The sequence below is a fragment of the Cryptomeria japonica genome, chromosome 11, assembly GCF_030272615.1.
Source record: "Cryptomeria japonica chromosome 11, Sugi_1.0, whole genome shotgun sequence".
NCBI classification, from domain to species: Eukaryota; Viridiplantae; Streptophyta; class Pinopsida; order Cupressales; family Cupressaceae; genus Cryptomeria; species Cryptomeria japonica.
In genome coordinates, this window is record NC_081415.1 from 389,568,112 (window position 1) to 389,580,443 (window position 12,332).

Here is a 12,332-nt window from a genome sequence, read left to right on the forward strand (position 1 = left end):
AGTCACAACTACTAGTGCTTTCATATTAAAAAATATTAGGCATTAAATCAACAAATGTTGTAACAACTATTGTCCAACATGCTCAACTGCTAGATCCTCTCTCCTTGAATTGAAAAGACATTACCTCATAAAAAAATTAAATAAGTGACCAAAATTTGTGGGATGATTATCTATTCAGATTTAATCTTTTAATTATTAAAAGAAAAATATATAAAAAATAAATTTGTTTTAAAAATACCTCTTCATATGATAGTCTTCTTAAATACATCGATACGGCCATCAAATTTAGGCACGAATTTTAAACGGCATCGTTGGAAGTATCATCATGTCTGTTAACTTTTTAACACAAGTGGCCAGGTGAGCTGCAATCCACTACGCAATAACAACAAAAGAATAAATTAATTTTGTTTAGTGACCGTTGGGTCTGCGTTTCAAACGTTCACCTCCCTCTCTGCAACTTGAGCAATAAATATACAATTTAGGGTTTGTGAACGAGGAGGATGTCTCTGAGTAGAATTTCATAATTTTAAGTTCTCAAACATTTCACTTGTTGGTCTTACATTGCCTCTGATACCGAGCGAAATCTGTGCTCAGGTTAAAGGAAGTGGGTGTTTTGAGAATTAACTATAAGGATGGAAAACTTGCCTTGTGGAAAGGAAGTGTCCTCCCCAGCTTTGGAGAAAAGTGAAGAAACACCACAGAAGGCAATGGTGGAAGCAGAAAATGTCTTAACAGAGAAGAATGCAATGGTGGAAGCAGAAAATGTCTTAACAGAGAAGAATGCAATGGTAGAAGCAGAAAATGTCTTAACAGAGAAGAATGGAGGGCATCAGAACATAGTGGCCAGAAGGAATAATAAGGATGACAGTAACAAGGTTACTCCTCCTAATGTCAAAGTGCCTCCCAAGAAACTATTTGGCTTCCCTGAGAGGTGAGGGAATTTTCTTTTCTGCTTAAAACAAACTTGGATTGCATTCAAATATATTTCTAGGGTCGGTTTTTCAATCTTACCTCTATGCTCTGAATTTGCAGGTACAGAAGTCCAACAGATTCAATCATGTCCCCAACAACCAGAGGCCTGCTCGCCAGAAATAGAAAATCTGTGAGGCCTGTTGAACTCCCAACTTATCTTCCTCGCAAGGTGTGTTTGAGAATACCCAATGCAATTATTCCAAGCTTTGCAAAGTAATATTTTCTCTTTGCTGGAAGCCTTTTTACTCTAAAATACCCAATAAAAGTTTCCTAATTTTTGCCGTCATTTTCCATTTTCCTCCGAAAATACAACCCAATAAACGTTTACTGATTTTTGCAATTTCATTTTTCATGCAGTCTGGTTGATACCACTGTAACCTCTGCCAGACCAGCAACCAAGTGAAGGAGACTAGTGCTGCTCAGCATCTTTATACTTCAAATCCAGGTGTCTCAACAGTGGAAAGGATCTTCCAATGTTTTAATATAAGTGATTTATTCAATCTCCGGGAGTTTCAATACATCTCATGTTCTTTCTGTAGAGTTGCAACTTTTGGAGAAAAATCATATTTGGGTTCAATTAGGCCTTGGGTTTGGGAAATATGAAATAGATTGGGGGAGAAATGGAAGGTTGAATATGAATGCCATGTATTGTTTTCTGCCTACTTTATTTAATAAAACAATGGCTCTGTTTATTCAAAATTATGCATAACTGCTTTCAGGTTGAGTGCATCATAAAAGAGGAATTTGTATGTTTATCACACACAGACCATGATGTGCCTTGGAATTGTGCCTTAGTTGTTCAGCAATATTCGTATTTGTCTGTTTATGTTATGGGGCAATGTTTTGTGTGGCTCTCAACAAGTGGCTTTTGTCCCTGATTTTCCTACTGCTATTGTTTCATTAAGGTAAAAACCAAAAATGTAGAGACATTATGTGTTTCTGTGATAAGAGTAGTCAATGCTGCACACAGCAATAGGTCTCAGAGAATCTAGCAGAAGTGCTAGACACCCATGATATAGTTACATTCTGACTGATACAAAGTTTAAGAACTAGTGAAGTCCATTCAACAAACATCATGAACATGAGACATTGTCATAGATATATAAATAACATGGGACACTAATGACAAGATACAGAAATAACATCATTCATTGACAATGTGGACTTCTCAATTTCGAACCAGTATCAGGTCTATCCTTGCCAAACAACACATTGTTGGAGGCCATTTACTACCAGCTGAAACTTACTGTATTTGTGGGCTGATCTTACGATAACTGGTCTCCATCTCTCCGCTTTTGAAAAGACTTCACATTTCTGCTTAGGTAGAGGTTTCATAGAGGAGGGGTATTTCTATAATATATTAAAGGGTGCTGTTGAGAATTTTTGGTAGTGTCCATAATTAGTTTTGATCACAAGTAAAAAGAAAATGGATACCAATCAGAGATAATTTGGGTAGCCAATTAGTTGAAGCTTATGTACATTGCAATGCAGTTTTTTGAGCCGGCTTGGTCTGGCAGATGTTATTAAAAACTTTCATTGATTGATGTGAATCTAAGAAATTATAGATATATAGATAAATGATATATGAGAGCAAAATCTCTTAAACTGGTAGAATAAATTTTCAACCCTACCCCAAAACACTTTAAAATGAGAATAGAAACAGATCCTTTTATGGTCTACAATATCTGACGATCTATTTTTGGATCTTATAATATATGAAACTATCTTATACTTCATACAGAAAACACCTAACTGAAAATAAAAAATTCTAAAAATAAAACTCCTATTTACGAAACAAAATTACAATTTTTTTTAATCTGATAAAACGGTGCTCCAACTGATGGACACTAGCGCTACTTAACATCTTTATGCTTCAAATCTAGGCGTCTCAACAGTGGAAAGGACCTCCAAATTCCTTAAAAAGGGTGATTTATTCCATCTCGAAGAGTTTCAATAAAAAATCATCTTCTTTCTATAAAGTTGCAACTTTTGGAGGAAAATCATATTTGGGTGGTTTTGGGAAGATATGAAATAGATTGGAGAGAACCGAAAGGTTAAATGTGTATGCCATGTATTGTTTCTGCCTTTTTAATAAAAAATATGCATAACTGCTTTCATGTTGAGAGCATCATAAAAGAGGAATATGTATGTTTCTCACACAAAAGAGGAATATGTATGTTTCTCACACACAGACAGTGCTTAGAGTTTGCATGTTAACATATCACACACAGACTATGATGTGCCTCGGAATTGTTGAGCAATATCCTTATTTTGTGTGGCTTGTGTCCCTGAATTTCCTACTGGCTGCTACTATTCTCTGATAAATAATATTGGCAGTTCCCAGACGAATTATGGAGGCAGGGTCCACTTCATACGGCGTTTGGTGACTTTTGATTTTTGCAATTTTATTTCAGTAATTTGTCATTTGATTTTTATCATTTTCTATTTTATTTCAATAATTAAGAGTGATTAATGTTACATTAGTACTATTGTAAATCGATTAAGCATTCTATGTCATTACAAAATTGTTAATACTCTAGAATTGTGACTAAATTGATTTATCATTAAGACAAATTTGTATTCTAGAATAAACTATTGTTGTCACAAATTAATGTCGTAGTTTTTGTGACCAAAGTTCTTTTGATCTGTTGTAGGTTTATTTCAAAGTTGCATTCATAACCCCTCATCTCCCGACTTTCACCCCTTTGTGACATATAGATCCAACACCTTTCACAAGCTTACGATCCTCAGATTGACACCCGGACCAAGCAGAATCCAGTTTATTCTTTACCCCAAATTTGGCCTATCAAGTTATTTAAAGAAAAAAGAAACATGAAGCTACAACATGGACCCAAAAATAGCCATTGAGGAAAAGTTAGAAAGAAAAGCATTTGGATGATTTCTAAAGTGTTAAGTGGATGAGGAAATGAGAAATGAGATTTTAGCATTTTAGAGAAAGTTTGGCCAACCATGTGGTCAAGGCAGCTTGGGGAAAAAGAATATAAAATGTCAAACAATTAAATCCTATAAGTGACCACAAGTAAAGAGATTATGTAGGAGTAGAAATAAAACTAAAAGAGAAAATAGCATATTGGGTTAATAGATTTAACTCTTACTTGTGGTCACATGTAGATTTAATTTTTTGACATTATATAGAGCCTAGGAGAAAAAGATAATAAAATATCAAACAATTAAATCCTCTATTTGACCACGTGTAAAGGGATTATATAGGAGTGGAAGTAAAATTAAAAGCAAAAATATTATATTGGATTGATGGGCCTAAGTTTTACTTGTGATCACATGTAGATTTAATTGTTTGACATTGTATTAACTTTTTCTCCCAAGTTAACATGCAAGAGAGTTCAAACACCAATATGGAAATAAAAAAAAATATGAGAGAGAAAGTCAAGGCAACCATGTGGTCAATGCAACTTTGGAGAAAAAGATCATGTGACCATAAGTAAAAGGATTATATAGGAGTGAAAAAAAGTATGAAAGTGAAAATGTTAACAACTTAGCCAAGGATTGGCTTGCATCACCTTAGATGTAAGACCAAAAAGTGGAAATGCCTTGAGAAGAGTGGATAGATGAATTATGTTGCTTTTGCAGCTATAGGATTAGTGGAAATGAGCTAACATTACATCATAGAATATTCGGCTTATACACATGAATTACATCATGATATTAAATGTTGACTTTTTGACCACCTTGTTTAGAAAAGATTGACAAAACCAATATGTCTTTTGCAAGTGTAGGGTTAATGAAAACAACTTACAAGGACATCCACATCAATTATACCAATTTATTAAATGTTGACTTCTTGATCACCTTGTTTAGAAAAGGCTACAAAACCAATATGTAGCTTTTGCATTTGTAGGGTTAATGGAAATGAAATGAAATTACATCATGAAATATTCAACTTATAAGGACATCTAAAAATGAAATGGTGTAATAACATCATAAAATGTTCATCTTACAAGGACATCCACATCGATTATATCAACAATTGAATGTTGACTTCTTGAACACTTTGTTTGAAGAGAAAAGACTGATAAAAACAATAGACTATTTGATTAGATATTTATAGAAAAAGCTCCAAGATTAAAAAAGGAAATAGATATCAGTCAAGGATAATATGGGTAGCCCACTAGTTGAGCTTATGTGCATTGCAATGTAGTTATTTTATCCTTTGGTCCCATAGCATGTTTGGTCTTATGGATGTCATAAAAAACTTTCATTGATTGATTGATGCAAATCTAAAAGATTATAGAAAAAAATTATATTGTACATTGCAGTGTAGTTTTCTGATCCTTTGATTTCATAAATTACTTGATCTGGTATTAAAAACTTTCATTCATTCATTTGAATAGGAATAAAACAAATTTATAGACAAATGTTATAAAAGCAAAGTCTCCTACATTGATAAAAAATGTCCAGCTCTACCTCCAAAACACCCTAGAATTTTAAAATTTTTAAAATAAAAACTCTTGTTTTCAACACATAATTCTAAAAGGAAGTACTTCCTCGTCGCCTAAGCTACAAACCATAACATTTTATTTTTTGTGACTACATTTCTTAATGAATTTGGGTGTATGTAGGAGACCTTGGCCCTCTTGCCCTACCCTAAATTTACCCCATTTTCTTTCAAATTGTTTTACCATTACTTCTTCATCTGCCCATTTGCTCATGTATTCTTTGGGAGCCAAAGTTGGTTTAGAAAATGATATTTTTGTTATTTTCGCTAAGTATCCCCGACCATTTCAATTTCCTTTTAAATCATTACTAAAATTCTTCCTCTCTCTTGAAGGGAAATTTGTTGATCACCACATTTACAAAATTTGAGCTGGTAAAAATAATTATTGATCAATATATAAGGAAGTGTGGTTTTTAATTTAATTTAATGAAAGAAGTTAAATTAGTAACAATATTTAAAGATATCATTTGAGATTTTATATATAGAGAGTCTTGTTGATTCTTGGTGACATGACTGTTTAATAAAGACATGATATTTCTATAGTCCATTAAATGAACTAGTATGCTTTTAGTTAAAATTGTCTAGAGTTTTTATACTAATTTTACATAATTGATACAAAAACTCATCATAACTTTAACTAAAAGTACACATATTCAGAACTATTTTTATATATGTTTATTGATCTAATTATTTGTTTAGAACAATATCATGGATGCAAGATTTAAGAGATTTTGATAAATATATTTAAAATAAATTACATTGAGTTTGACATAATTTATCATTTGGATAATAATAATTAAAAAAACATTAAGAATGTATAGAGTGAGTATATTGTATAAGCCACAAGTATTTTAATTTTGTTATCTTTTTTATAAAAGAATGTATCTTTACATAGATACCATTATATTGCTTTAATATCTTGTGTATAATACAAACATATGCTAGAAAAATGTTGACCAAGACATAAAAAATAAGCATAACATGTATTATAACAACATGAAAATATAGATATGCCATTATGCACCTTGTAGAAGGATTAACAAATTATATAGTTAGATGTATGAACATATTTTCCTAATAGAATGTTTTATATGGCTACAACTAAATACACACAATTAAAAGAGTGATTTCAACTTCAACATTGTGTTATGGTTATAGCATAATCTTGATTCCCCACAACTCATCACATACAAAACAAATGTATTGGATATTTCTTCAAGTGTCAACTTAGAGATACTTGGATTGCAAATGGCAATCTTCATTTTTTGTTGTTGTTAACATAAGTTGCATTTTATATTTTAGAGTATTGCTCAAATGAGAAGTGTGGTGACGTTCTTTATAAGATGAGAGATTTAACTCAAGAGATAATAATGCAAGTCAAGCCTACCCTCTATATCAATCAACATTTATTGTGGCATATTCTCAATTTTATGTTTATTTATTTATATTTAATTCTCAAACCATTTTGAGGACTATCTTGATATGACACTTTGTCGAGATGATTGAAGAGGAATTGCTTGATATTTCAATATATCCTACTCCCCTTCACTATTTCTATAAAAATGGGCTCATCAAGCCTTGAAAGTGGCTTCTACCTTACTATATCTTGAGGATAAGAAAAATAGGATAAATGATATTTGATATGAAATTCAACACAAAAATGTGCTTGAAATTTACAATATTGTCAACGTTAGTAACCTCAAGGATGTCAAATCCACAACATCATTGTAAAAAAAAAGAAGTTATCAAGCCCTTGAAGTGGGACCTATATTTTATGTCCAATATAGAAATTAAGCTTGAGAAATCTTAAGATAAGTAAATCACCTTTACCATTACCTATATCACATGGTAATGTACATTAAGACTTAATGTAAAAATAATAATTCAAGCATCAAATAAATTTGTGGTCTAACTTGTGACTTAGACCAATAATTACTCACATTAAGATAAATTTTAAGAACAACATCATAAATTTATATATTACCTTTTAAAAAGAGAGAATAGAGCCAAAGGATGCTTGTGAGTTAAGTAAATAAAAATTATAGGTCAAAATAAGTAACAGATACTTGTGATCAAGAAGCTTGATTAATTTTAATAACATTTAAAGTCATCTATTTGAGTAGTTTGAGGGCATTTTTATGTCATTTAATCTGTGAAAAGTCAATGCTTAAGAACCTTTAAATTCTATCTTGATTCGAAAGACATGATGCCATGTGATTCCATACATTGAAAAAGGCTAAAACTAAAATTAGGACCATTATAATTAAAGAATGATAAGGGTCAACTATAAATATTTTGAGCATATAATTGAAATGGCAACCACAAGAATAACTATAGATTTTATGAATTAGTTCTGAAAATGATGTTCATTAAAAAACATCCTTAATTAAAATGTTATATAAGGGTGTAAGTGAGGATAACAATGGCATGGAAAGTCCAGACCTTCGTAGCCTCCTTAATAATTGGTGATACTATCACATGATTTTTTTTTTGTGCTAGCAAACTTCATTGTTAGTTTGTTACTCAACAAGTTTTGACTCTTTCTTGGTTAGAGCCTTCATCTCTACCCTAAAACTCTCATATCAAAGTAATTAGAGATTTTATGGACATTTTTTTATACATTAGTGTTTTTGAAAATATATGGAGACACCTCATGGTTGTTGTAAGGAGAGTGATCAAATACCATCTACCACCTATCCCAAACACTATTTTTTATATCACCATGTTACACTAATGGATAGGAAATTCCTTTGATGTCATGACAATGGGTGCCTTCATTTTGGGATTACTAAAAAGAGCCCAAATTTGAACTTCTATTATATCTTTTTAGTTCACCTTGTCATATGATAACTTTGTCACATAAAATTATCTCATTGAGTTTTTAATTGTATTTTTGATTCGTTGTCAATTCAAATTGCTTCTTCATTGCTTCCAATGATAGAGCAAGTGATGTATGGTGGGAATTTACTACGAGTGCCTTTAATTTGTTGAAACTGATTGTGTCATTTGAATTTTATTCTATTTTAAATGCCCTAAAACTCATTTTGGCTTTATATAGGGTTGTTGGAAGTGTTAGTGGAGATTATGATGATGGAGGGTCCTCTTCAAATATTTTCTCGTCTAAATTTTGGTTGGGTTATGGTTTAGAGGAGTTCATTAAAAAAAAATGACTTCTTTGATATCTATCAAAATCTAAATGAGATTTTTTTCTTTTAAAAAAGGGAAAACAATTGACCATTTACCTCTCTTGTGACATGAAATTAGAAGAAAAAAAATGATTGAAATTAGTATTTCACCAAGGTACTAAAAAAATGACATTGTTTTATCTTCTATGCCATAATCAACTATGGAAAAAACATGTTTTGAGTTTTCTTTTTCTGAACACAAGGGCATTCTTTTCTTTATGGATTGTATAACATATACATGCTATCTAATATGCGTGTTTGGTATAAGGCAATTGCATTATTGTTATTTTTTTATTTGACCACTTTTTTATCCTTAAATTAGGGCACTCGCCTAGTACTAGTTTTGCATGATTTTATATAGGCAATCAATGCAAGTTATGCTTATAGTACTCTCTTGTACAATTCTATATATGCCTTTAACACAAAGTGGTTTGGTACTATCTTACATTATTCCATGTAGGCCTTCAATGTAAGCAATGTTCTAAATACTTAATTAAGCACATGTTAATATTTGAAACTATTATTTTATCTCAATAAACTTGCTCATATGGCATTTCATATTTGGTCATCCCTAATTCCAAAGGATGACATGGTTCCACTCTACTATTAAAATTGGTAACCAATCCTAAGTGTAATGCCCACCAGAATACCCTAGAGAAATAAACATAATCTAACTACAAATAGAGGTAATTTAAAAAAAATAAAATATCTATACATCAACATGTGCAAATATATTTATCTAACATATACACATCGAATGCTTCATTTACTAGTCACATGAATGCATAGAGCATCATAATCATAATCATAACATTATACTATGCAAGCGGAAATAAAGATATCATCACATCCATTCCCCTAGTGTATCTCAACGCAACTACTTAAAGAATAACATCTCAATCTCTAAGTTCATTTTATAACACCAAACCAAATGTTCCTAAATTACCATTCTTACATCATTCATTCAACATAAATTACATTATGAATCTATATACAACCATTACTACGATTAAGGCTATATCATTTCCTTAAGAATCACATTACATATCATCAAGATTACTAATTGTATGCAAGTGCATGAATTATAACCATAAGCATTATCCTTTCCTAATCCATCTAGGTTACATATAATAAGTCCACCTTAATTTATACATTAAGACGTTTCATAACATAAACCATATGAAGTAACATCCTCTTATTACATTCCAAATCATAGTCTTACATCATATTATATAATATTACAATTACAAGAGTACATAATATTATTTACATTAAAATGCCACCATGAATACAAAGTTATCCCAATACATAGAAATCAGCTACAAGTCTTCTTGCATAATGAGGAAAAATAGAATCCATATCCACACATGCTAACACCAATGAGGAAAATCCCAATGGAAGAAGTCATAAAACCACCCGGCCATGTGGAACCAAAGGAACCACCCCCTATGATAGGAGATGACATGGGGTTCCAACTCACACTCAAGACCTAGGGTGACACCTACTAACCAAGGGAACAACATGACACACAAAGATATACAAAACAATCATAACCAAATCGCACCACACGGCTAAAACAAATCAAAGAACAAAGTTCTTTGATTTGTTTGAGCCATGTGGTGCAATTTGGTTAGCAGTAACAAATCAAGGCATAAGGACCATGGTTATATGTAGAAGTGGAGTGTCATCACATGCTATCCTCACAAAGAAGGGAATATGGCCAACCTTGATAGGCACGCCACTATGTGTTATCCTCACAAACACAAAGAAGGTAAATATACACCCATAGTATACATGCATGCTATCCTCACATAGAAGAGTAATCCATACTCTTGATATACATACAAGCTACTCTCACATAGAAGAGTAAAATCAATCCATGATAGACATGTGGAGCCATCTCAACCTATGCGAGAACAAGAGAGATTAGCTTGCCATCTCAACGGCCTCAATCCAATTATTATTATTATCTTATTAAGTGAACCCAAACCCAACCAATTTGACTCATAATGTTATCACTTGTTAAGATCAAGAAAACTTTCAATGTGCCCTAGCAGTTTAGGTGCCAAACAACCTATCTCAAATGACCTTTGTCATCACATGAAATCCCACTCCCTCTATCATATGTCTAGAAAGTAAGGTAAAACAACATCCAATAACATCATACACATAATGAAGGCACACAAGAGACATAAAAGTGCTCATAACAAATATGAGAATAAACTAAACATAATAGGATACATAAGGCCACATACAAGGCAAGAGTCTTCACCAATGCATAAAAATCAAAGAGCCAAAGCATGATCATATTACAAAATTAAATCCAAATCCATTTCAAATATTCAAAAGTGAGGCAAAACACATCCCACTGGAGCCATGATATCAATCCTCAACAACAAGGAATTATCCCTCTTATTGGAGCAATACAACACATATGCAATCTCCTCAATGGTAGGGCTCAAACCCACTTACCAAACCATAAAAAATCATAATAAAATCAAAATGAAACCATTTGCATCACTAAGAACCTCAAATAAATCATGCAAAGCCTTTGGAAGGACCCCAAAATCAAACCGACAAAACCCAGATCACGAAAACCCTAAATTCTGCAGATTGCCACAATTTGGCGCATTCAAAACACTCTAGTGCATTTGACACATATAATGGTGCCTTTGATAAGTTATGTGGTGCCTTTGATAAATTATATGGTGCATTTGATGAATTTTGTGGCGCATTTAAAACAAAGAGCAAAATTGGCATAAAATGAACCCAGAACTTGACGAAAATGCTCAGTTTGGTTCATGAGTTCGCAAATAGACTGTTACACACCCAGAAGGTGCAGAAGGAGAAAAATTACAGTAAGAAACCATTCTAAACAAAGATCATAACAATCCAAGAGAATTCAACAAATTTACATGATCATATTTGCACTCAGAAGTGCATAGGAGAGTACCTAGCTCTCATAATGGCAAAAAGAGACACGAAAGGCAATAATGGAAGCAAAGAAGCAATAAAAGGGATTTCCAAATCTATTAACATGACTCAGTAGGGTATGTGTAGGATCATGGTGTGCCAAAACAGGCCCTTAAGTGGCAATGAAATTTCAGAAAATCAGAGCTATGCAACTTGACATGAAAATTTGAATAAGTTATGGACATAATTTTTAAAATATGTAAGAAGAGAATCTATAGAAAATTGAATGTAGTTTATAAGCTACTAGTTGTTTTTTGGAAAAAAAAATCCTATTTGATGAAAATTTCAATGCAATGGTACTACAATTTCAGGAAAAAGATAAGAAGTAGGTGTATGTCTGACCACCCTAATCACAATCAAATCATAATATTCTTTTATAAGATTTATAATATAAGTATTAGACTCATGTCCAGATGTGACACATATTTTTTTATAAAGTAAATAAATATTTATGATTTTTTTACTACAACTTTTTCTGAAATTCAGAAACTCCTAAGTCTGACCAATTTAACTTGGTCAAAACTTTATGAAATTCAATTTTTTTTCTTTTTTTCCTATAGTAGACGAAGCATAGGATGTGACGCATGTTTCAGATTCAAAAGATGTTATATCGTTTGAAAGTTATGAGTGTTTTTCAATCAGTCTATCAATCCAGACTTTTGTCAGAATTCAATTAGAAAATAAAATTATTATTTATTAAAGTTGAAATATGACAATCCTTATATTGT

The 12,332-nt window shown here is 31.9% G+C and overlaps 1 protein-coding gene across 1 annotated transcript; it reads left to right on the forward strand.

Moving 5' to 3' along the window:
- Positions 1-461: 461 nt before the first annotated feature.
- LOC131071612 (uncharacterized) lies at positions 462-1,671 on the forward strand. Its single transcript, XM_058007525.2, has 3 exons — positions 462-931; positions 1,033-1,141; positions 1,330-1,671. The coding sequence occupies exons 1-3, from the start codon at positions 633-635 to the stop codon at positions 1,336-1,338; spliced, it is 417 nt and encodes a 138-aa protein (XP_057863508.1). The 5' UTR covers positions 462-632; the 3' UTR covers positions 1,339-1,671.
- The last annotated feature ends 10,661 nt before the right edge of the window (positions 1,672-12,332 follow it).